This window comes from Naegleria fowleri (assembly GCF_008403515.1).
Source record: "Naegleria fowleri strain ATCC 30894 chromosome Unknown tig44, whole genome shotgun sequence".
NCBI lineage: Eukaryota > Heterolobosea > Eutetramitea > Acrasida > Naegleriidae > Naegleria > Naegleria fowleri.
The window spans coordinates 151,431-176,178 of NW_025407976.1; the positions used below are offsets into that span (position 1 = coordinate 151,431).

The window sequence follows — 24,748 nt, forward strand, 5'->3', positions numbered from 1 at the left end:
AACTTGTTTTGTAATAAATCAATAACTCTTAATCCATAAGTAAGTGTCAGTGAGGGTAGATGGACCGAACTTTTTCACTTGTTGCAGAGAGAAGAAATTCGACCTTAAACCAAAAGTAGATATCATTGTGAAACACTTTTTCTTGAGAATTATTATCCCATAAAAGATCAGAACTTTATCCACTGTGTGTGTCATCTAGGTTTCTGAATTTCATTACCTGTCAAATTGGCACTTCATAAAATTCATTTTAATTTTTTTCGCTTGTTGATAACGTTATCGAGCTCACAGTCCAACAAAAATAGGAATTTCCAGCACTCTTCCTTAATTCAAATTTGGGCAAAAAACAAAATTTTGTAATCTGCATTTCTATCAACCCTTATTTGCTCCTGTCGCAACCTGTTTTCTCCTATTCTCCTTCCATCAGTTGCGTTCCCTTGATGCATTTCAAAAGAAATCATCATCGCAAAAAAATCGTTAAAAAACTCCATTCAAGCCTTTGTTGTTGTTGCTGTATTGTATCAAGCCTTCTTTGATTGTATTTGGCCAACCTTTTTACTGACGCTTGTACTCTTTCCATAATCATCCACACACAACCGTTGTTGTTCAACCGTTAGTTCTTGTACTACTACTCTTCTTGAAGGTTCAAATTATCTACTCCTCGTTTAGTTTTTCCACTTTCCGATCTTGTACCAATATCATCACCAATTATTATCATCATGATGCAAAAGAACACTGTTTCTGCCAATAGACGTTTGAATGTACACTTGAATCACTTGATTCCAAACTCCGCAGCAGAATTCACTTTGGATAATCATCATCAAGAATTACCAAGTTCCCACTCATTGATTGAACATCAAACTTGCAGTGGCACAGCTCCATCCGGAAATCAAAGTAGTTCTTCTTCTTCTTATTCCTATGCTACCTATACGTATCCTAATGAAGAGAATGATCGTTATAGCAGCATTTCTTACAATTATACTCACACCTTTGATGTCAAGAAGATGATTGCTTTCTTGAATGGAGGAAGAGATAAGAGAGCGATTCACAAATTCCTTGACAATCCACTCTTGCTCAAAAAGACAACCAACATGCCAAAGGAAGAGGCAAGAGAGGTTACATTGCAACAAGTGGCTTATTTGTGTAAATCAGGACTCTTCCGTATCTCCGAAATTAAGAAAGATCCAGAGGGTCTTTTGGCTCGACTTGAAGGCACTAATTTGATTGAAACTTCTTCCAATGTAAAGATGGGAGTTCAATTGGTCTTATTCACAGGAAGTATTCTCAACCTGGGAACCAAGAAACATCATGACAAGTATTTGAAGAGAGCTGAAAATTTGGAATTGCCTGGTATGTTCGCCATGACTGAGATTGAACACGGATCCAATGTTCGACAACTTCAAACTACTGCCACTTTTGATGAAAATACCAATGAGTTCATCCTCAATACACCAAATAAGGGTGCTCTCAAGTATTGGCTTGGTAATGCAGCATGTCATGGTGTCATGGCTACTGTGTTTGCTAGACTGATCCTTAAGGGTAAGGACTATGGTGTTCATGCATTCCTTTGCCCAATTAGAGATCAAGAGACTGGAAAATTAATGCCAGGTGTCATTGCTGGAGACTGCGGTGACAAGATTGGGTATGTAAATTGTTGTTCGTTCATAATTGATGTAACCATGGATCACCTTATTATTATTATTATTATTTGTAACATATGATTCCGTTAATTCATTCATTCCAATTAATCAAATGTTCCTTATGACTTTGTGAACAGATTGCATGGTATCGACAATGGTTTCCTCGAGTTCACCAATGTTCGTGTTCCATATGATAATTTGCTCGATCGATTTGGTGGCATTGATCTCACAACCAAGACCTACAAATCAGATTTTGAGAATCCAGACAGAAGATTCGCAGCAGTGTTGGGAGAATTGATCACTGGTAGAGTCACACTCATTGCTGGATCTCTCGGTGCTAGAAGAGCAGCATGTATGGTTGCCACCCGTTATGCCAATCAAAGATGTCAATTTGGACCTGGAAAAGATTTACCAGAACAACCAATTCTTGACTACAAGTCTCACAAGACTAAGCTCATGCCAATCATTGCATCGTGCTATGCCTATGAATTCATTAAGAGAAAGGTCGTTAAGAAGTACTGTAGATTACATGTTGAGAAAGTCTCAGATGAAGAGTTGCATGAAGTTCACGCTCTCGCTGCAGGTGTTAAGGCAGTCATGTCTTGGGACACTCAAGAAAATTTGCAAACACTCAGAGAAATGTGTGGTGGTCACGCATATTCTGCTTACAATAGATTGGGTTCTGTAAGAGATGACCATGATGTGTTCCAAACCTTTGAGGGTGACAACACTGTCCTTATTCAACAATTGGGAGGTTATTTGTTGAAACAATTCGGCAAACAATTTAAGGGTGACGTCATTGCTGACAGCATTAGTTATTTGAGAAAGGAAGTTGGCGGACTTCTCTCCAAGCGTAATCCTGTCATTACCAGATTTGCCTCAAAGAAGCATTTGAGAAATTCAGACTTCCATCTCCAAGCCTTTGAATACAGAACTGCCAAGCTCCTTGGAGAATGTGCTGTTGAGATTAATAGCAGAAAGAAGAAACAAGGCCTCTTCCATGCCTTTAATGAATCTCTTCCAAAGTTGATTCGCCTTGGTAGAGCTTATGTGGAGCAAGTGGCTCTTCAAGATTTCATCAACGAGATTGAGCAAGTCACTGATCCAGAATTGAAACACATTCTCAAGTTGTGTGCAGATTTATTTGCCTTGCATACCATGGTGAAGAATATTGGAGACTTTTTGGATCTCATTAAGAGAAACAAATTCTCAGCCATTCAAAACATGGTTGAATGGTTGTGCGAAGAGTTGAGAGTACATGCTGTCTCATTGGTTGATTCATTTGGAGTTCCAGACTTCCTCCTTGACGCTCCAATTGCCAAGAGAGATTGTGGTAATTATGTTGCTCATACTGTTGAGTATGCTCTCACTAGAAATAAGGGTAATGCAGACCTTATTGGAAAATTGACCACTGACAAGAAGGTAAATAAGAAACAAGTGGTAAAGAATGAAAAGGAAACAACTGATGTATTGGAAATGGATTTGTAAATAGTAAAATATTTCTGGTGTTACAATATGTTTTACTTTGCATTTAGTCTTGAGAGATATTTCTAAGCTGACATCCCTGCGTTCCAACCCATCTGTTACCAAAATCGATGATCAACACCGTTCAAAAATGCAAAGTTTAACTTCAAAATTTAATCTTCGAATTGCTACTTTCATTTTTGGAAAACAATAAATACATCTAGACAAAGAGGAATTCGAAATTTTGTCTCTTGTTCTCACTCAAAAAAGAAACCTACTGCAATGTACATACTCAAGCTCAAAGCAGTAGCACCATAGAGCTGCCCTTTGTTTCAATCCAGTTTCGTTTCTTGTGTTTTTTCAATGATTCGAAACAAAGGGCAGCACTTCAAATACCTCAAATAAGAAGGAAGAAGTTCCGCAGGTGGCAAGCTTCCCTGTTTCCTGTCTGTATATGGAATTCGTATACTGAGGAAATAGAAACTGCAATAAAAAACAACCACAAATACCAGCCTGTCATAGAGTTTCGAAGGAAGCTCTATGTAGATACAGCTCAGACTTCACACCAATAAACACTTCACGTTGTTGCTGGAACCAGTTCATGTGCATTGTTCTCTCTGAATTTTCAAAAGAAACTCATTACTTGATCTTTTTGCTCTTTTCCTTCTTCTCTGAATGCGATTTCACAAAATCGAACTCTCTGGGACTTGTGGGCAGAAATTTCTGTGGCATCAACTTGATGAATGGGATGTCCTCACCAACAAATTGAGAGCCTATATTGTTCTCATTCCCATCATTAAATACTGCACTCCATTCTCGATTAATGGTAGAAATAAATTTGTAATAGAGACCTTGTTTTTTCAAGAACTCACGAGTGTATTTCGAAATACCTCCACAAATGGCAACCAAAGTTGTGATTTTAGAATCCCATGTAAGAACAGGACAAATTTTCTTTCCATTCACTGTAATGGATTCAGTGCTACCAAATAGACCTTGCATTTTGCTTCCTTTCAACATCATGCAATACCACGCAAGTCCTACATTTCTATGAGCAAGAATTGTTGGAAATGATGCATATGGAGTGACAATGTTTTGAAAGAGAATTTTCTGGCATGCAATCGATGGTATTCCACATTCACTGGCATATTTTGGATAATATCTACCATGAGTTGTTGGTTTTGTAACACTCGCAAATAAACCTGGAATATCATTTTCAATCGAATGAATTAATCGCACTTTCTCTCCGTTCATGAAAACTCGTCGATTGATGTCACTATCTAAATAAGGTAACACTAAGTATTTCCATTTTTCATGTGAACTATACCAGTATCCTCCTTCGACTGGTATGTCCCCAAATAATTTCGATTTGTAAATTGCTTGTCTCAAATTGGATTGTTTGAATTTCCAAATTTTTTCTCCCTCATGTTCATTGTATCCTAATTCTTTCCAATTACACAAAAGTGACATAAATACGTTCATCATTTCCCCTTCATAGGGATCATTAATGAATGATTTGCCATTTCCTTTATAATTAGAGGCATCAAGAGGATCTCCATAAATATCCCGTATGTATGCAATTGCTCTAATTTTTCCATCTCCATGGTAGAACATCTTCACAGTCGTCTTTTTGATTTTTTCAATTTTCTGTTGAATTTTTGTTGTCAATGCATGTCTTCTCAAAATGTTTTGTGTCGTCACACTATTCTTCTCATTGATGTGAGTAATAGTGGTGTTGGCCAACACATATTCAAGTGCAAGGAGAGACCAAATAAATTGACCATTGTCCAGAGAGGGAATTCTGCTTGCCCAGTCTGGCTGGGGCTCAGCTCCATCGTCTTTAACTCTAAACCACGGTAATAACGAACCAAAGCCAGGATATCTCTTATCAAACATTTCATAGCTATCAAACTTCCGTTCTAAAAGGCCTAGCAAGTAGCTTTCGGTGTCTTTTGATAAGTGTAATTTTGAGGGCGTTATTGAAGATTCTGTGAGCAATCTTTTTCCATTCTCATTAACAAGTTTTTCAATTATTGAATTGTGTGAATTTTCAAAGAATATTCTAGCAGTTGAATTTCCATCCAAAGCCAATGCAATCATATTTAAGTGAAGGGCCTCTTTTGCTGGCGAAGAAAAATCATGTAACTATGTGTGACGGAGCCATCAAGAAATATTAAAATGTGTCACACGTACAATAGCACCACTTACTGGGTCATGAATATCGGATGTGCTATGATCAATTTGATGTCCTATTTCAGCCAATTTCATAAAGTACATTTTGAATCGGCATGCGAAAAAACTTGTTAATTTCCAAACACTCAGAGTGACATTCAAAAATTAATCCTACCATCATAAGTCAATCCTGTTGCGCTATTCAATCCAACTCCATTTGTATTAGCAAACCGTCCCTCCCAAAATGCAACACTATGGATGAAACTTTCAATTTTTTCGGTATTCCTTTCGTCATCTCTGAAATCATCCAACGAAAAGTATTTTGCGAAATTCGGAACTGGAAAGTATGAAAACTCCAGTTCAGAGCTGTCTGAAAGGAGGCTATTATTTTGAAATTCAGAAAAGTTCTCTTTCTCCTCTTCTTTTGCAATGCCATCCAACGATGAATCATTGTGTCGTTCCGTATGCATCCTTCTCATCATCCTTGTTGTCTCTCCGTCATCATCATGGTTCGCTGCCGAGTCAAGTTCCGAGACTGCTCCGGAGTCGGACAACATATTTTTTTTGTACGTGTGCTTGTTCGTGAAGAAGTAATATCCGACCGCCAACGAAACAAGATGAAAACGATTGGATTCAAAGGCAATCCGCGATGGTGATGATGAAAAAGAAGATAAATGAATATCAGGATGATGATGATACACATGAGGAATGTCATACTGGCAAGAACTGTTTAAAGCTCATAAGGAATCTTTTGTGGTCTTGAAAATAGCCTCTCCTGTAAGAGAATCTCGAACACGGTGAGTTCAAGATTCAAAAAAATGTTAAGGCCAACAGAAGTAAGCATTGAAGAGCTTGAATCAAGGCTTCCTCCCGAACAATTAGAAATTTATCGTAAAGCCTTTAGAATGTATGACAAGAACGGAGATGGAGTGATTGAAACAGCAGAAATTATGATGGTGATGAAGGATTTGGGAGCGTCCATGAATGAGGCTGACCTTCATGACTTGCTTGTTGAAATGGGTATTGGAGAGAACGTTGATTTTCATGCCTTTTTAAAGATTATGTTTTGTTCGAGTGATAACGGCGAGGAATCATTAAGAGCTTCATTCAAATTATTCGACTCCGATGGTGATGGATTTATTGGAGTGGAAGACTGTAAGTTGTTTCAAAGGCTCATCACTGACATTGCTATAACTTGTAATTTCATGACAATAATAATGACTCACTCGGGAAATTGTTGTAGTGAAGGAAATGTTGCATAAACTCGGAGAAGACATCAGCGACGCCCAGGTGCAGCAAGTAATGAATATGGCAGACAAGGATAAAGACGGAAAGATTTCTGTTGAAGATTTCATTCGGCTTATGAAATAAATGAACGAGTTACAACATCATCAAACAAGGAAATGTTCACCTTCCTTAACAAATGCAAGATCATCATCATCTCTCGAAAGCCTAGCTTTGCAGATCACAACAAGCCACTCGGAAAACAAAGGAGCAAGAAATGATCAGGTCAATATCTACACTTAGGGTTTAATTTAGGTTTGAAACTAGGTTACACAAAATAAGTTATTGGTTCGTTGGCTTATTCGCTGTCAGATTCCTCCTCCTCTGATTCAGACTCGTCCTCTGATTCAGCCTTCTTTTTCTTCTTGGCAGGTGATTTGCTTGAGGAGTCGCCATGAGTGGAATCATACTTGGCCTTTTCGACCTCGTATTCCTTCTTCAGCTTTGCAGCTTTGTCGTTGTATGGCTTCTTTTCCTCTTCAGACATTTCCTTCCACATAGCACCCACTTGTTTGGCAACTTCGGTCACCTTCAATTCTGGATTGGCTTGCAAAATTTCCTTTCTCTTGTCTTGAGAGAAGAGCATGTATGAAGTGAGTGGTCTCTTTGGAGCATCCTTGTCCTTCTTTGCCTTCTTTCCTCTCTTTCTCTTCTTACCACCATCATCCTCAGAGTCTTCTTCCTCCGATGAAGATTCTGGCTTGTTCTTCTTGTAGTGTTCCATTTCCTTCTTGTGTTGTTCCATTGCAACCTTATATCTGTCATTGTAAGGCTTCTTTTCCTCTTCAGTCAATTTTGACCACCATTCGCCCAAGAGCTTGCTTACTTCAGAGGCACTCTTTCCTCCTCCGAGCGTTTTTTTAGCCTCTTCTCTCTTGTCGTCACAGTATAAAAAGTATGCAGTCTTTGGCTTCTTTGGTGCGTTGCTGTCCTTCTTTCCTCCTTTCTTTCCTGCCATTTTGTGATGATGTGTATGCGAACGTTATTGTGGTGATGTTTTTTTCTGAGTGTTGTTGTTTGAAGAATTTAAATTTGGGTGATTGGGTGCGAAAATTTTAACGGCTGTCAGAGGAGTATCAAAACGCGAACGACTGAGGGGACGAGCAAGCCAAGAAAAAATTTCGAGCCACTTTGCCTCTGTTGTAAAAAATATGTCGATTTCATTGTAAACAAACGTGAAGGATGATGCGCACTTGCTTTGGGAGCTTTCAGTCATCATGAACTAATGATGAAATTTATTTGAACAACTTCTTAAAGCTCATATTGCTTTCGTCTCCTCTCTTCATGACTTTGGCAACAGCCATCTCCAAATCTTCTTGAGTGACGTGCACACGTCTTTCACGGAGAGCAAACATACCAGCCTCTGTACAAGTTGCTTTGATTTCAGCTCCTGATGCACCTCCAAGCATGGAAGCAATCTTTCTCAAGTTGATTCCACGAGTAAGGTTCATTCTTCGAGAGTGAATCTTGAGAATGTCCAATCTGGCCAGCTCGTTTGGATTTGGGAACTCGATCTTACGATCAATTCTACCAGGTCTTAAAAGAGCAGGATCCAAAATATCAATACGATTGGTAGCCATGATAATCTTAATATTTTGAGTTGATTCAAAGCCATCCAATTGGTTAAGCAATTCCAACATGGTTCTTTGAACTTCACTGTCACCACCTCCCTTTCCTCCTTCTGTACGCGTGCTGCCAATGCTGTCAATTTCGTCCATGAAAATAATGGATGGAGCGTGTTCACGAGCCATGACAAACAATTCTCTGACCATCTTACTTCCCTCACCAATATATTTCTGAACCAATTCAGAACCAGAGACACGAATAAAAGTACAATCTGTATGGTGAGCAACGGCTCTTGCCAACAAGGTCTGTATGTAAAATATGATCAAAAAATAGATTGTTATTGACATTGAATTAAACAATCATATTGCGTTAAGGATAAGTTTTGATGCAAAATATAATAATAATTATCGTCAATACAATGACAAAATTCGTTGACTAATTACATGATACATACCTTACCCGTGCCAGGAGGTCCATACATAATTACTCCCTTTGGTTGAGCAATACCCAAACTTTCAAAAAGCTCTGGATGTTTGATTGGAAGCTCGATCACCTCCTTGATTTCTTTGATTTGCTCATCGAGACCTCCGACCATTTCATAAGTGGCATCTGGAACTTTCTCTACTTTCATTAAGCTTACCAAAGGATCGATCTTGTTTGGAAGGATCTTGTGAAGAGCATACGAATCATTTCTAAGAGCAACTCTCACACCTGGTGTCAAATCTTTTAACTCTATGGATTTATCAATATCTACAATATATTTTCCTTCTTGACTGATCTTTATAAGAACTTTCTTTTTACCCATTACTTTGACCACTTCACCCACATGGCTACCAGGTTCTTGCAATTGTTGTAATTCTTCTTTTAAACTCCGAACACGACCATTCAACTCATTTCTCTGTGCTTGTAATCGTCTCAAATTTTCAATTTTATCTCGTAGTACAATTTCCTTCTCTTGGATCTTGGCAATGTAATAATTTTTGAGTCCATTCACCGATGCGGAAGAGGATGATGGCAATACAACATGAACACCCGAACCTCCACTAGTGCTAGTATTGAGCATTTTTTTGCGTTTTTGATTTCCATCTATATATCTATTTTTATTTTGAAATTCCCTCCTTGCTGTTGCTCTTTGTGTTCACCATCCCTACCTTCACAAGAAATTGAAGACCCTTAGTACACAAAGAAGGACCTTTTAAAAACGAACAAGTGCGACTCATCAATTATTAGGCGTGCTCGGTGCTGTTGAATTTTGCCAAAGAACATCTGAATGTAGAGAAAAGAAGTCTAAAAGAGTTGAGTTGGAAATTCCATCTTCCGAACAAACGAATTGATCTTAACATACCCTCACCAAGAAGAAAACAAACAAATCGTCCTCCTCACCTTTAGCACTCCATCATCTCAATCGTTATCAACCTTCAATATTCAACCATCATCAAAGAGTCATTCAAAGCTCAAATTTCATTTGGCTTGAGCCAAGAGAGGAAAACACCAAAAGAGAACTTTCGATCGCTTGATGGTAGAAATTCATCTCGGGATCTTCTGACTCTTGGTTCCATTCGGAAAGACCACATCCTTCCAACTCAAAGAGAATCACAAGTTTCACCAACAAAAAGTAATCATCAACCACCACTACTTGTTCACCTATGAACGTGTTTTGTAGTCTTCAACATTTTCTGTAGAGCTCCTGATCAACAAACAACAACAACACCACTTGTTCTCATCACGATCCGATTCAGATTGATCATAATAGCAATTCCAATAACAACTACACCACAATACCACCATTGTTCGGTCAACTTCGACGATTCCGAAGATTTACTCATTCACCTCCATTGTTACAAGCTACCACCTCCTCCTCCTCCAGTAATTCCAAATCCCGACTTCTACATCACGACTCGAAACCCGGACCTACTGCTCTCTGTAAAAACAAGAAACAGCAATCTGAACCTCTTCTCATCACGATGATGATGGAACAACCCCTTTCGTCTTCTCCAACACCAACCACGAGAGGTTATACAGAGAAAGCAGTTACTGGTTCTTCTTCTCGGAAGAAGCATACAACGAGTCCAAAGAAGCACTTGGCTTCACTCACGCTTCCTCACTATTCTGTGATCATGATGAACCACACCACGAATGGCTATCATTACCATGGAGAATCTCCTCTTGATTATTACTATGATCAACAAGAACAGGGTTTCCATCGTCATACCACACGGACGACTGTTAGTAACAACAATCATCATTCAAAAAGTTCATCATCCAACCATCAATCCCATCATCACGTAGAGAAAGAAGAACCTCTTCATTCCTCTCTCGCTTTCCATCCTCAACAACAACAAGAACAGCAACAACCTTCTCTCGTGATGATCAATAACAAGCCTTTCAATCAATCCCAACAACCACCACAAGCTTTTTTGAAGAATCAAAAAAAGAGCGTAAATCTCTCCTCGCTTCCTCCATCCTCATCATCAACATTGTCGATGAAGAATTTTGGAAATTCTTCATCGTTGTCGTTGTCGTCGTCGTTATCAACGCCGTTAACTTCAACCACACCTTTGTCATTGTTCGTACCGATAACGAAAACTGGAGTTGAAACTGTTGATGTTACCACTAATCAAGCTTCGTTTTCTCCAGTTTCGGAAAAGAACAATTACCGTATGGATCAACAACAACCGCAAAACAGTGATCTAGAGAGATATTTCGACAATCATCATCATGATGGCCATGACGGAGATGAATATTATGGAAACGATGAGCAAGATGAAGATTTTAATATAAGGCCAAATTCGAGCCATTTCGAGGATGACTTTCCAACAAGTTTTGAAAACGAGTACGATCACGATGATGACAATTATCGACAAGAACAAGAGGACGACACTTCCTACTCTGAACAGTACAATCTTAAAACAATGCTTACCAATGGTGACGAAAAACACCAAGAAGAACACAACTCTGAAAACCTTACTCCTGCCAATGACATGGACAGAACCTTTTACAAATGCAATGATAATGACACAATAATTATTCGATCTTACAATTACAAGACGGATGACAAACAAGTGAACAGGATATTTGTTGAAGGAATTAAGTCCATTGTACCCAGCTACTTACAAACCTTTTATTTATTTATTCACTATTTTGGAATTGCTAAAGTTTTTTGTTTCCTGTCGCTGTTTTATTTGGTGACTTTTGGAATTCACGTGACAATTTTGAAAATGCTTTACGCCGATGAGAATGATACAATTGTTAATGGACACCGCTATTACTCACTCTTTGGACTGAAACTATCTAACTCGACTTCAACCATTTTGTATTCGACTCTTTCCACTGTGATATTATGTACGAGCACAATCATTCTTGTTCTTTGTGGCTTATCCAAATATGTTGATTACAGTGCAAGATCATACATTTATCAGTCATTTAAATATAGTGACATGGCTAACATTATGAAGTATTACATTTGGGATGAAGACAACCATTTCTGGGTCGCCGAGTTAGCTTCTACGGGTGAAATTGTTGGAACTATTGGTGTTAGAAAGAAACAAGATTCAGAAGGCTGCGTTGAGCTGAAACGAATGAGCGTGGCAAACTCAATGAAACGAAAAGGAATAGCGACATTAATGTTGAATCACCTCATTCAATGGAGCAAAGAAAAAGGATACAACACCATCGTTCTTTCTACAAGCTCACTTCAAGTGGCAGCCGTGAATTTTTACCAAAAGAACGGTTTCACTCTTGTCAAGCTGAAAAGACATTCCAGATTTTTACCAACAGCCCACCTGACCTTCGAAAAACATTTAACTCAACTTAACTCAACACTCACTCCTCCCGAATACATCTCCACTAAACATCAATAACAACTCACAACATGACATGTGTGTAAATAAATTTTATGTTAATGTTCGTAAAACAACAGTCTTTATTTGTTCTTTGCTGTGTTTTGCCAAATTCCTGCATACTTCTTTGTCTTTTGTGAATTTGTTGCTTTTTTCTTCTCGATAACCTTGTCATATTTTTGTTTGTACTTCTTTGGAATTCTATTGTACTCATACGTGCTAATGGATCTTCCCAAGGCTTCCTTTCTAATAGCACGTTCTTCTTTTTCTTCTTGAACCTGTTTTTCGATCTTTTGAATTTCTTGCTCAGTTCCTTTAAAGAACAGAGAAACTCCTTTCATGGAAATTTTGAGAACCTTCGAAAAGTACATCATGCTCTCATTTTCAAGCTCTTGTGTTATTTTCAACATTCGTTGTTCCTTTTCTCGTTGATAATTTTCAAGTTTGGCTCGTTCTTGCTGTTCAAACTGCTTTGCAAATTTCAAAGCTGTCTCTTGGATATCACTTCCATAAGCAAAAGAATCCAGCAACTTGAGTCTACTTTTCAATGTTTCAAGAATGGCTTCATAATCAGAAGTTTGTAATTGTTCCTCTAAAAATTTAGTTTTGAATGTGTAGCCCATAAAAGAATATGCCACCTCAATCACTGATCCATTGTCAATATCAGAAGAAAAATCGGTTGGTTTGAACATTCCTGTTTCCTTTAAGTGCTGTGACACAACTTGCTTAAATTCTTCCAAAACATTTTTCTTTGCCAACTCAATGCAGAGCAACTTGTTCGAAGAGAACTGCATAATAGTTTCAGAGAGATCATAGAACGAAGTTTCTTTCCAAAGATTTGATCGTTTGGAAGGAAGGGTAAGTCTATAATTGGACTCTTTGAAGGGGATGTCAATGGTGGTTTCTTTTTCAATTTTGTCCCAAATATCATTCCAAATGAACAACATTTCCTTCTCGTCCCTTTGATCTAATTCTTGTTGAAGGGCTGCCTTTAAGGAGGACAATTTATCAGGAGGAGCAAGAGATGATGTGTCTTGAGTAAACAAGAGTGTTGTCTTCTCATGTGACAATCCCGTGATTTCAATAAATTCTTTTGGATAAATATCAACCCCCAATACATCGTGAAGGTATTTCCTAAAGTTATTTTCCATAATATCAATTAGAGAGTCTACGAGTAGAATTGAGGAGTTCATTTTACAAAGAGTATGAAGTGAAACAGCGGTTTCACATTTCAGTAGGTGTTGTCTGAGTGCCAACGCAATTGAGGACATAAATACTCCAAATACAACATCTTTGAAATTTGAAAATAACAGCTGCTCAATTAGAAAACATGTGATGGTGTGGTCGCAGTAGGAAATACCTAGTCGTGTAACTGGCTTTAGGAAATCTTCAACACCATTTGGTAGAGAATTCAAATGTGAAAGTATTGTCGCATCTTTCTTTTCTATGGCTTGAATGAAGGATCTAACTACTGTTTGTGGTACAAGTGTCATCTTATAGTACAATTCAGGATCTTCGAATGGATCGATTTGAAAGGCCGAAACAAATTGATAGATTATTAAGGAGCATATTTTTTCTGTGTAGAATTGTATGGGAGTCTGGTTATACTTTGTGGATACATCTTCCCATCCATAAAGGAAGGCAAATAAATCAAATATGTCCACAATATATGATGCATATCTTTCGATAATCTTGAGAATAATTTTTGTTCTTAGCTCATCTGTGAGTGGCTCATTCGGATCAACATTCACCATGTCAGTCACCATAGAAAGGTCGTTCACTTCAGGCTCTTTCATTCTGTAAAGAATAAATTCTACAGTCACCTTAAGTACCTCATTCAGAAGCTTTCCTTCATTATACTCCTTGATTATCGGATGCTCTTCAACTTTCCTTTTAACAGCATTGTCAATAATTTGGTAATATTCCTTTGGAAGAATCAATGATTCAGATGAGGAGTTTTTCTTTTCCATGAATGCATCGAGTAAGACCTTGTTGTTCTCATCCTGAAATGCTGAATTCCATAACGCTTTTCGAACCGTCTTCGGAAAAGAATGAAGTAAACATTTAGAAAGATTATTCCTCATGACTGACCATGGATAAAAGCTTAATATTTTGGCTATCACTGCTTCCGATTCCTTTTTCTGCCCTTGTTGTGGGGTATCAATCTTACTGGCAAGAGTGTACGAGAGCGAGGTTAGGTCAGGATTTTGTGCCATTAAGTCTCCCGCCTCTTGAAGTAGATCCGTGTACTTCTTATCATCAATAATGCAATTCTTGAGAAGTTCCTTGGCCCTCTTACGTTGATTGTAGGTCATACGCACAGAACCACCACTTTCAAGCATATAATCTGATATTTCCTTCCGTAATACGATTTGCTCATCAACAACGGATTGAACTCTCTTCCTTATTTCATTCTTAAGATCGTTCCATCCTTCGGAAGCCAATATCTGTTCCTTAGCAGCACGAATATACTTGGGAATGATGTTTTCTTTCAGTTCTTGATCTGCCCCAAATGGAGAATCAATGTCGGTATAGGTATTGGATCCAATAGGATTCATCATCGAGGAAGCAGCAACCTTCTCATCCTTCATATCTTTTCCATGATAAAAGGACGTTTCTTTTGAAATCAAGGTACTCTTAACTGATTGCTTGAGTCGTTCCATCTCCTCAAACGATAACACTCCTCTCAGGTGAATGTCGTTCGAAGGATCAGTAAGGCGAGAAGACAACATTTTTTTTTCAAAGTGGATTCATTCGTTTCAGATATGTCGAACCATCTCAACTCCCTCGTTCAGAGGAGGTCCACGTGAAGGTGTGAAAGGTCAGATCAATAACAAGCTGCTACTCGAATTCACGAATGCTCAATCTCTCTTCCCTCAAGCCATATTATTTTGTGTAAAATTGGAGATTCAATCAATTTTGTTGGCAAAAGTGTAAATCCCAAAAAATGAAGCAAGACGACGCACCAAAAAGTGTTATCACCAATTCTCGTTCGGAAACAATCATTGTTGGATCCTCAGAAACACCAAAGACATCACACCATAAAAGTCATGATGATTCAACAACGACGACGACAACAACAAAGGAAAACAAATCATCATCACCAATTACTTACAGTCAGCATCGTGCGTATGCTGCAGACAAACACAAATATCAAATTATTGATCCCGATTATAAGAGACCCAAAGTCTTTGAATTGTGGGAAAAGTTTTCATTGTGTCATTTCGTGAGGATGCCTTCTTCAACATTTACATTGAACAATAGTGAGGAACAATCATCTGAATCGAAACCTCCATGCAGAGGAATTTATCGGAGAATCACCGATCTCATGGAGGACTCATATTTCCTCTATCACCACTACACAAAAAGTAAGAACAAGGATTAGCTTATAAACAGAAGGCAGAATATTTCGATCATGCACTGTATTGATTATTGCCTCGGAATAGATGTAGTGTAACGGCAAGGAAAGATTAACAGAATACTTATTTCATGCAGCATGTTAGAACACTGACACGCAGCACGAAATAAGTACTCTGACCATCAAAGAATAAATAATAGTAGAAAAATATTTCTTAGCATTTGTACATTGTGAACAATGATACCATCCATGTGATAATGTGGTAATTCTCCCACGATAAATACAGTGCAGGTAGAATAACAAATATGTTCATAATTAATAGATTTTTAGAGTGTATAGTTATTGATATTTAGTATTATCAGCATTATTGTCATCAGTGGTATTCTCTTTTTGATAATTATTGTCATTATTATAGTTGGTATAGTTTCCTCTTCCTCTTCCTCTATTTACCATGATATTTCCTCTGTATGCATTTCCACCTCTTCCTCTTGGGCTATAAACAAAATTTTGGAATTGTGGGCTACCAGCTGTTGGAGGGAACGCCAAGGCATGACCTGAGGCAGCAAATGGAGTATAGGTACCCATTGGTGAATAATGACGTTGGTGTGGCATTCCCATGTTACGGTTAATGACGTTGTAAGGAAGTCTATTCATCATCATGAAGTTGTTATTATTAGCATTATTATCAGCAAAATTAATATTAATATGATAGTCATCAATTTTGATATCGTGACATTCCACAAGTGCTGTAACGGCATCATTTAAGGTTGGGAATGAGACTAGAGCCATTTTAGTTCCCAGCTTTTGCTTATGTCCAAAGAATTTGATATTCTCTATTCTGAGATTGTATTTCATAAACTCTGACTCGATCGTGCTACTCTGGCTATTATAATTAATATTGCTGATACACAAAACTCTGTTAGGCGGATAGACATGATCAATGTTTTTGATTCTTCCAGTGGCGCTTCCTTTTGTGAACCTATGAAGAGGAGATCCAAGATAGGCTTTAAATTCTTCGCCTTCTTCAAGAGTTGTGGGTTCTTCAAGAACTGAAAATGGAGCATAAGAAATCTGAATAATATCATTGTAAAGAGGGCAAGGAGTGCCGTTCTTTCCTAAAAAACGAATTGCTCTCTCAGCTCCGTCTTCGTTCTTGAATTCAACATATGCACATGGAGTTGGTGTATTGAAATTAACCTTAGTTTTTAGGACATCACCATACACTCCAAATAGAATAAATATGGTGTCACAGTTGACTTTGTGAGAGGTAAATCCTGTAACTTGAATGACACAGGTGCCTGGCTTACTATGACTTGGAACACTTTCAACCATAGTATAAGTTGAGCTGGATGTTGCTACATAATGGATGCTTTCCGTTTGGTCATAAGTATCTTCTAGATAGGGTATTTTTGATTTGTATAGTTTGAGAGACTGATGATTTTTTAGCTTTTCAAATGTATTGTTAAAGTCGACCTCTGTCTTGAATTCCATGATTACCCTCTTTACTCGATCCAGTTCAGGAAGTTCAATTAGCTTAACTACTTTACCATATTTTTCAAAGTTTTCAAGTGGGAACGCATTGTAGACAAGACAAAATAATACTTTTCCGCTCTAATGAATTCGATTGCAAGTGCATTCAATTTTTTAGAGTTGTTCGGGTCCAATAACAAAGACAAGTTTCAAAGACGATTATAAGTTATGAAAATGAAAAGCCAAGATAATTACCTCTGAAGGTTGTTGTTGTCTTGACGAAGGCATAACTACGTCAATACCCTCATCTTGATTTTTTGCAAACTCGACTGTAATAACGGAACCGTCCTCACATTGAATACCAGTGTCGTAATACATGTAGAGAAATTTGAGAGCATAGTGTGAATCTACAAACTCCACAACAACATGATCTTTCAGAAAGAAGTACTTCAAAACAGATTCTGGAAATGGCATCTTGGAAGCCAAAAACCTTACAGTTGGTACTGATTTGCTTGAATCTCCAATAGAGGAACCAAGAATCAATATTAAAGTTCTACTTCCATGCAAAAAGGAGGAATCTCCGATGACTCTCTTTTTAGGTTCCGATGGTCTTGCTTCATCATCGTCATCATCAAATAGTGGAGAATCATTTCGATCCGATAAGTCTCTCTTTCTTCCATCGCTGTTTTAATAAAACAAGCGGTTATGGAATTTTAACATGTTGTGATGAAAAATAAATTAATTAACATTCAATTTGAATTGTTGTACAAGGAAGACAATAAAAAAACATAAGAGTAAAATAAATTTGATCATCCATAACAAATGATCGTTCCCGATATCCAGTCTTGACAAAAACTTACGTTTCCGAAGTCACTTCTTGTTCGTCAAAGGCATTAAAGGCATTAGGGTCGTTTTCGTTCATTTTTTTCAAAAGTTGTTCTTTCAACAATTTTTGCACTATCTGAAAGCATTATCGAATCCAAAATAGCTGATCTTTCCTTCTTGTCTTTTCCTTGCATACTCTTGGAGAGCGCCATCAATTACCATAGGAGATTGTATCATAGATTGTAACAGATGGTGAAGAAATCTATATGAAAGGTTTTATTACAATACTTTTTTCGCTTGCTTTCAAAAAAAATGAGCATCTCAGCGGCGAGCACTTCGAGACCCGAACACACTGCACCACCCGAACTCTTCTATGGGGAGGTGCAAGCGAAAAAGTATGCGACTAATACTCGTGTACTGGAAATTCAAACGGAAATGTCTAAAAGAGCAATAGAGTTGTTGGCCCTTCCCGAGAATTCTGGACCTTTATATTTATTGGATATCGGTTGCGGAAGTGGAATCAGTGGAAATTGTTTATCGGAGGCTGGTCATGTGTGGGTCGGAATGGATATCAGTGAACACATGTTGAACATTGCAAATGAACAAATGATGGAAGATCCAACCAGTACAAATGGATGTGATTTGATTCATGGAGATATGGGAAATGGACTTCCTTTTAGATTAGGAACATTTGATGGAGCCATTTCAATTTCAGCTGTTCAGTGGTTATGTAATGCTGACAAAAAGTCTCAGGAACCTATTAAGAGATTACAAAAATTCTTTGGAACACTTTATAAATGTTTGAGAAGAGGAGCTAGAGCTGTTTTTCAATTTTACCCAGAAACACCACAACAAACTGAATTAATTACTAACATGGCAATGAAAGCAGGTTTTGGAGGAGGCCTAGTGATTGACTATCCACATAGTAGAAAAATTCGAAAATATTATTTAGTATTGTTCGCCGGTATGCCAAATGTACCAAAGAGCGAAATTCCTAAGGGAAAAGAAGACCCTGTCACTCACCAAATTAGACATGAAGGCTCGAGGAATACATCCACACAACGAGGAGGAAAAAATAGAAAAAATTTGAAAGAATATATAATACGGAAGAAGGAACGTGACAGAAAATTAGGAAAAGAAGTACGACCTCCATCGAAATATACAGCCAGAAGTCGAGGCCCAAAGTTTTAGCATTGTAATGAAACAATATCCAATACACTATTTATTGAATGAGATCAAAATTGATTAGTCGTTGAATGGTGTAACAATTAAGATACTATCAAAATTTATTCATGACACTAATGCCCAAATCATTCGTAAAAATTCTTTTCATACATTTCGTAGTGAGATTCTTGCATTCCTAATTTTAAATAAGTGTTCTTTGCATTTGCGTTCTTCTTGTCAACATAGAGCCTAAAAGATGCACTTTTTGCTTCAATGCATTTCTTTTCTACGTATTTGAATAAATGTGAAAAAACTCCTCGCCTCCTGTGCTCTTTAGCAACATATACACTTTGCATCCACCAATAATCAGTGCACCGCCAGTCGCTCCACTCATAGGTAACTAAGCAAGCACCAACCACCGTCTCTTCGGATCCATTCTTATGAATTGCCACAAAATATTGACCCTACAGAGGTTGGTGTCAATTTGAATCGCGGTTTGATAATGAATTTCAAAATTAAAATGACATTTAAATTCATCAAATCGTGTTTTGTTAAATTCATTATTGCTCAATGTAGTTGAAACACACCTTCTCCGGTTTTTCAAAAAGAGTGATGACACCACGGGTAGCTTTTTCTCGATCTAAATGAATGCCTTCGGTCTCGAGAGCCATCATGATGTTAAATTCTGTGATCTTGGGAGCATCTGAAGGATTTCCTTCACGTATCAAGTACGATCCGTCCGATGTTTCTTGTTGCATTTTTTCACAACCCCTACACCTACTCTAATTTCCATCCACCTCACAAATAAATATATTCACACCATACACGAACATGCGGAAGTATGAAGTATACTAGTTAGTGCAATTATTGTATTGACAGGATTGCAAATTTTAATTAAATCCCAATTCCACATGAATTCAATTAGCCGCGTCTGTAAAATTATTGAATCAAAATTCAAGATATATCCGATTGTAGAACTACATTATCTAATCCTCTTGGCAACATGAGCCATCCATAATGCAAAGGTGAAAAGAGTCAAAGAACCAGTTTGATGGGCTGAAGCAATTGAGGTTGGAACATAGGTCAACAAAGTAGTAATACCGAGAGTGTACTGGAGACCAACAACTGCAAGTAAATAATTTAAGGAACGTTTGACAGGTTTTGGTAATTGTTTTCCTCTACCACCTCTTGTCATGGTATAATAAAACACAGCAATTGCTGTTCCAACAAATGTGGCCAACCATCTGTGTTGGAATTGTACAGTGGTGGCATTTTCAAATAAATTCTTATACCAAGGTTCAATGACCATAATATCACTAGGAACGAGTGAGCCACCCATGAGTGGAAACTCATTATACACCAATCCTGCATCCATTCCAGCAACAAAGGCTCCAGAAGCTGCTGTGATAAAAACAAGGGAGAAGAAAATTGGAGCAGCAACCTTAAAAAGTTTGCTTCCCATGAATGTGTCAATTGGCTTGTTTCTTGTTGCCAAATTAAAAACTTGCCACATGGTCATGGCGTAAATACCAAAAGCTGCACACAAGTGAGAGGCCAATCGATATTGTGAAACACGAGGAATGCTGTTGTACTTCTTCATGAGCTCATGGTTTTCATCGAGTCCACTCTTTACCATGTACCATCCAAGAAGACCTTGGAATCCAATGGCAGCTCCAATACCCAGAACTGTTGCTGGCGATAACACTCTATTCTTTCCTGAAAAGTATCCCTTAGCTGCAAAGAAAACTGCTGGAAGAGCATAAACAGCTCCAATCAATCTTCCCAGCATTCTATGATAATATTCATAGTAGAAAATATACTTGAATTCTTCCACAGTCATTCCTTCGTTCTTTTTCTTATATTCTGGGAATTGTTTATATCTTTCAAATTCGGCTTCCCACTCTTCGGGAGTCATTGGAGGAAGAGAGCCAAGAGGAGACCAATCAACCATTGAAAGACCTCCTTCCTCCAACCTTGTTAAACCACCCACAATTACAATGGCAAAAACAAGGAATCCGATGGTACTTAACCAAACCAAAACAGCCTTTCGACCTGGAATATCAGCTTCTACCTCTTGTTGTACATTCTGAGTGCTGGTTGAATATTCCATATTTTGGGGATAAACAGAGATAAATCTATTGTTGCTATTAATTTTTGGGAATGCTCCATTAGATCTTAAAGAGCTCGAGTTGTGTTGTTGATTTATCCATGATGCTGCAGCAGTGGTGGTGGAAAAGTTTCTCATTCCGACTACTTGTTGATTTTTCATGTTCATTACCAACAATAAGGCATTAGATCCCGAAGAGGACGACGATGATGCCATCTTGTATTGAACTCCACTCTTCCTCGTGGAGAAAAATTTAGGAGAAGCATCAATATTTGTTACTACACTACTACAATAATTACTTTTGGAAGAAGAGAGCAGCAACAAGCCTGTGCTGTGCGATGATGATTTGAGAAGACCTCTTTTGAGCATTTTTTTGAGTCTTGGATTTAAAATCTTTATTTGGCGAAAATTTTGTTCTTTCGCAGTTGTTGTTTCATCACCTCCGAGGCTCAAGTATTTGAATTGAACTGTAAAATGTCAATCAATTCATTTACTCTTCAAGCACACTAAAAGTTTTTAGAGAGCACTCATGAATTCAGAAAGCAACATTTGAGAAATGCACCTTTCATGAAATTTACTTTTTGGGCATTGAATCAATTCCCAAGATCACCAGAGAGAGAAAAAAATGCTCGACCATCACTCAACTGTTCCTTCCACCTTGTCATCATCATCATTAGCTTCGAGTAGTGATGCTGCTCTTACACCAACAACATCCACAAAAGTCATGTACTTGTTGAGAGGCATTTCGGGTAAAGTATAATTTTTTGCGAACACCATGGTCATTGGGTTGTGAGCTAATTATTTTGTCGTGGCATTTGATGATCTTTTTGCGATATTGGACATCGTGTCGAATGTTGTTGTGATCCGATGAAAATTATTTTTTAATCTTTTTGGAATTGATGTCATTCACTTGTTGTTGATATGACAAAATTGCTTTCATTGGATAGGTTCTGGAAAAAGCACATTGGCAGCTCAAATATTGCACGATCACAATATTGACATCAAAACATCATACAAGGAACACATTTTCTCTACGGATGACTTTTTTATTGATCCTCAGAGTGGTAAATATAATTTTGATCCAACCAAGCTAGGAAAGGCACATCATTGGAATCAGACCAGAGCTCAAAATGCAATGCAAAAAGGAACAACACCGATTATCATTGACAACACAAATACACAAAAGTGGGAAGCAAAGCCCTATGTTTTGTTTGCAAAACAGTTTTCGTATGAAGTGAAAGTTTTGGAACCTCAAACACCGTGGGCGAAGAATGCAGTGGAGTTGGCAAAGAGAAATCAACATGGTGTGCCAGTGGAGGCCATTCAACGAATGTTGGACAGATGGGAAACAGACTTTACTGTTGAGAACATTTTGAAATCGAATCCACCAACAAGAAAAAAGTAAACATGTGACTTTATGAATATTTATCACTATAATGTCGAAAGATGAGAGAATGAACAAATTGTTTTTTCGAATGATTTTACAAGTGTCAACACAACTCTCACATAAGAAATAGCAACTTTGTATTCAACGTGATGTTATTATGGAGATGGAAGAGACATTTTCTTTTGTTCGTAATACTTTTTAGTATGATGTTGAATCAGCTGGACAAGCATTTCTTCAGCACTAGTCCCAATGAGATGTTGCTTTGCGAACTCGCGAGCTAACGTTTTGGGATCATCTCCTTCTCTCACAGTAAGTATTTTCCTGTTGTTTTCATTAATTTCCACATCAAGATTGAACAGCACCTTATTTTCTGGCCTTGGAGTTTTAGGTGATGAAGATAAATTTGTTGTGTTTGCTGTGAGCTCCTTGCTGATTTTTGGCTCCTTTTGAGATACTTTCAGCTGTTGTGCTTTTTTTTTCGAGAGTTGCTGTTTTTCAGCTTTCTCCACCACTATTGATGCTTCTTCTCTGGAATTAGTACTGCTGAGAGGTCTTCCACTGACCGCTTTACTGACTTCTTGGCAATCTTCTAGATGCTTCTTGATTTTCTCTACAATTTTAGGAAGATGATCTTTTTTAAGACCAAATGTATTCACAAAATTTCGAGCTAGCTCTGTAATGTCATCACCCTCTCTGACCAAAATGACTCCTGTTTTGCCTTTCGATATTGTTATTTTAAGCTGAAGAATAGGAGGTCTTGCTGGTTTTATCCAATCACTGACAAAATTGAAAGGAGTTTGTTGAGTGGTGTTGGAAAACATTGTTCCCACAGTTTGGTTGAATTTCTCTGCTTCCTTAATTTTCGGATTATTCTTTTTATCCTTTATGAATGATCCATTAACTTTTTCAATGTACTTGTTAATACTATTTCTGATGTTGAAAGCAATTTCAGATCTCAATTTTGGATCTAATTCAAACTGTTTCACTACTAATTCAGCCAAATGGAAAATATTATCTCCAGAAACCACTCCTAATTTACACATTTTACCGTCTCCAATGTTAATGGACAATATTACTTTAGCAGAGTGCTCATTGTGTGAGAAATTGTGTGAAATAAACTGCTGTACTTGTTGAGGTTTTGAAGAAAGGTGATGTTTTTGTTCAGGAAAAAGATCTGTCTCAATTACAGGAATGACGTAGCCTTGCTTTGTTTCCTGAAAATTTTGAATTTTGGTCTGTACTGAGGAGCTTGGTTTTTGACTCTTTACAGATTTCTTGACAGAGCTGTCTGATTTGTTACTGCAAACGTCTGCACTTGTTGATTGCGCAGAAGAATCCACTGGTGGTAGCACGATTAATCCTGATGCATTAATGCCATAGCTTTGTTCTGTCTCAACACTCGAATGTACCAAAGATGCGAGGTTTGGATCTTGATTAGTGTTTTTGAGCATTGAAGAGGAAGGATCTTTAGGGAACTTGGGTTCAGTTGAAAAATCTGGAGGAGTTTGACAGCCAGCGCTTATTTTCTGCTGATTTTCATGACGCTGATGAAGTGGAGGCGAACCTTTATGATTCAGGGGTAATTCTTCAAATATGAGAGATGTCGTTGCCTCTTCTGCTCGCATCATATTTGTATACTCGTTGCGAATGTCCAATTGATTCATAGGCTCAATTAACCCATTGTAGGGTTGGCTCTGGGTATTGGCAGTCTCCTTGCGATATGTCAACAAATGAGATATTCTTATCAACAAAATATTTAACACGAGGTCAACATTTGTGCCTAGTTTGGTTGAGAGCTCCATGAAGAACAAGCCGCTACCAATACCGAAATAACCATTCTCCTCTCTAGATGATATATATGACTTACAAAATTGTTCACATTCCTTAATAGATACGACTTTTCGTGGGAGATCGTTCTTGGTACCAACAAGCATGACAGTACTGAGTTGTGTTTCGTATTCTTGAAACAGTGGAACCCACTTTGTTATTGCTGCGTTCCAAGATGCCATATTTGAAGTGTCGTATGCAATCAAAACAAAGTCTGTGTCTGTCATCCATGCCGATCGTACGTTCTGGTTTGTGGAGGGCAGCTCACTATCATTGATTGGCTCACAAAAATCAATGAAGAAATTTTCATTCCCACTGTGAGGAGGCCTTGATTTCTCCATTGCAGTTTCTGAGGTGGTTGTTGATGATGGCGATGAAGTGGATACCTCCACTCTCGTGATGTCTATCTCTCCGTTTCTTCTCCGATCAACAAAACGTATGAGATGATTCTTTTCATTCATCACTCCACACCAAGAGCTTATCAGAGAGGATTTTCCCACATTCCTCTCCCCGACAATCAAAATTTTGATCACTGTTGGCCGTTTGAGGTTGTAGCTATTCGGATAAGCTATTAACGCGTTGTGGATCGATGGATTGAGGTGAGGTGGTTGCATTTTTTTTCCCTTAAAAAATTTTTAAAAAAAATAACCG

The 24,748-nt window shown here is 37.9% G+C and overlaps 14 protein-coding genes across 14 annotated transcripts; 6 read left to right on the top strand and 8 right to left on the bottom strand.

The window, feature by feature from the left end:
* Positions 1-719: 719 nt before the first annotated feature.
* Positions 720-3,125, top strand: FDP41_005393 (uncharacterized protein; the record flags this gene model as incomplete). The annotated part of the gene is made up of 2 exons (XM_044708912.1): positions 720-1,639; positions 1,775-3,125. The coding sequence occupies 2 exons, from the start codon at positions 720-722 to the stop codon at positions 3,123-3,125; spliced, it is 2,271 nt and encodes a 756-aa protein (XP_044560112.1).
* Positions 3,126-3,740: 615 nt separating this feature from the next.
* On the bottom strand, positions 3,741-5,827 carry FDP41_005394 (uncharacterized protein; the record flags this gene model as incomplete). Its single annotated transcript, XM_044708913.1, has 3 exons — positions 3,741-5,243; positions 5,307-5,347; positions 5,446-5,827. The coding sequence occupies 3 exons, from the start codon at positions 5,825-5,827 to the stop codon at positions 3,741-3,743; spliced, it is 1,926 nt and encodes a 641-aa protein (XP_044560113.1).
* Positions 5,828-6,088: 261 nt separating this feature from the next.
* FDP41_005395 (uncharacterized protein) lies at positions 6,089-6,641 on the top strand (the record flags this gene model as incomplete). The annotated part of the gene is made up of 2 exons (XM_044708914.1): positions 6,089-6,425; positions 6,514-6,641. The coding sequence occupies 2 exons, from the start codon at positions 6,089-6,091 to the stop codon at positions 6,639-6,641; spliced, it is 465 nt and encodes a 154-aa protein (XP_044560114.1).
* A 211-nt stretch (positions 6,642-6,852) lies between these two features.
* On the bottom strand, positions 6,853-7,512 carry FDP41_005396 (uncharacterized protein; the record flags this gene model as incomplete). Its single annotated transcript, XM_044708915.1, has 1 exon — positions 6,853-7,512. One exon carries the CDS (start codon positions 7,510-7,512, stop codon positions 6,853-6,855), a length of 660 nt encoding a protein of 219 aa, XP_044560115.1.
* A 277-nt stretch (positions 7,513-7,789) lies between these two features.
* FDP41_005397 (uncharacterized protein) lies at positions 7,790-9,183 on the bottom strand (the record flags this gene model as incomplete). The annotated part of the gene is made up of 2 exons (XM_044708916.1): positions 7,790-8,425; positions 8,575-9,183. 2 exons carry the CDS (start codon positions 9,181-9,183, stop codon positions 7,790-7,792), a joined length of 1,245 nt encoding a protein of 414 aa, XP_044560116.1.
* Positions 9,184-10,090: 907 nt separating this feature from the next.
* On the top strand, positions 10,091-11,980 carry FDP41_005398 (uncharacterized protein; the record flags this gene model as incomplete). Its single annotated transcript, XM_044708917.1, has 1 exon — positions 10,091-11,980. One exon carries the CDS (start codon positions 10,091-10,093, stop codon positions 11,978-11,980), a length of 1,890 nt encoding a protein of 629 aa, XP_044560117.1.
* Positions 11,981-12,042: 62 nt separating this feature from the next.
* FDP41_005399 (uncharacterized protein) lies at positions 12,043-14,691 on the bottom strand (the record flags this gene model as incomplete). Its single annotated transcript, XM_044708918.1, has 1 exon — positions 12,043-14,691. One exon carries the CDS (start codon positions 14,689-14,691, stop codon positions 12,043-12,045), a length of 2,649 nt encoding a protein of 882 aa, XP_044560118.1.
* Positions 14,692-14,906: 215 nt separating this feature from the next.
* Positions 14,907-15,344, top strand: FDP41_005400 (uncharacterized protein; the record flags this gene model as incomplete). The annotated part of the gene is made up of 1 exon (XM_044708921.1): positions 14,907-15,344. The coding sequence occupies one exon, from the start codon at positions 14,907-14,909 to the stop codon at positions 15,342-15,344; it is 438 nt and encodes a 145-aa protein (XP_044560119.1).
* Positions 15,345-15,656: 312 nt separating this feature from the next.
* On the bottom strand, positions 15,657-17,709 carry FDP41_005401 (uncharacterized protein; the record flags this gene model as incomplete). Its single annotated transcript, XM_044708922.1, has 3 exons — positions 15,657-16,928; positions 17,043-17,469; positions 17,648-17,709. 3 exons carry the CDS (start codon positions 17,707-17,709, stop codon positions 15,657-15,659), a joined length of 1,761 nt encoding a protein of 586 aa, XP_044560120.1.
* Positions 17,710-17,924: 215 nt separating this feature from the next.
* On the top strand, positions 17,925-18,803 carry FDP41_005402 (uncharacterized protein; the record flags this gene model as incomplete). Its single annotated transcript, XM_044708923.1, has 1 exon — positions 17,925-18,803. One exon carries the CDS (start codon positions 17,925-17,927, stop codon positions 18,801-18,803), a length of 879 nt encoding a protein of 292 aa, XP_044560121.1.
* A 119-nt stretch (positions 18,804-18,922) lies between these two features.
* Positions 18,923-19,534, bottom strand: FDP41_005403 (uncharacterized protein; the record flags this gene model as incomplete). The annotated part of the gene is made up of 2 exons (XM_044708924.1): positions 18,923-19,240; positions 19,364-19,534. The coding sequence occupies 2 exons, from the start codon at positions 19,532-19,534 to the stop codon at positions 18,923-18,925; spliced, it is 489 nt and encodes a 162-aa protein (XP_044560122.1).
* Positions 19,535-19,758: 224 nt separating this feature from the next.
* On the bottom strand, positions 19,759-21,252 carry FDP41_005404 (uncharacterized protein; the record flags this gene model as incomplete). Its single annotated transcript, XM_044708925.1, has 1 exon — positions 19,759-21,252. One exon carries the CDS (start codon positions 21,250-21,252, stop codon positions 19,759-19,761), a length of 1,494 nt encoding a protein of 497 aa, XP_044560123.1.
* A 256-nt stretch (positions 21,253-21,508) lies between these two features.
* Positions 21,509-22,288, top strand: FDP41_005405 (uncharacterized protein; the record flags this gene model as incomplete). Its single annotated transcript, XM_044708926.1, has 2 exons — positions 21,509-21,632; positions 21,831-22,288. 2 exons carry the CDS (start codon positions 21,509-21,511, stop codon positions 22,286-22,288), a joined length of 582 nt encoding a protein of 193 aa, XP_044560124.1.
* A 137-nt stretch (positions 22,289-22,425) lies between these two features.
* On the bottom strand, positions 22,426-24,711 carry FDP41_005406 (uncharacterized protein; the record flags this gene model as incomplete). The annotated part of the gene is made up of 1 exon (XM_044708927.1): positions 22,426-24,711. One exon carries the CDS (start codon positions 24,709-24,711, stop codon positions 22,426-22,428), a length of 2,286 nt encoding a protein of 761 aa, XP_044560125.1.
* Positions 24,712-24,748: the final 37 nt, after the last annotated feature.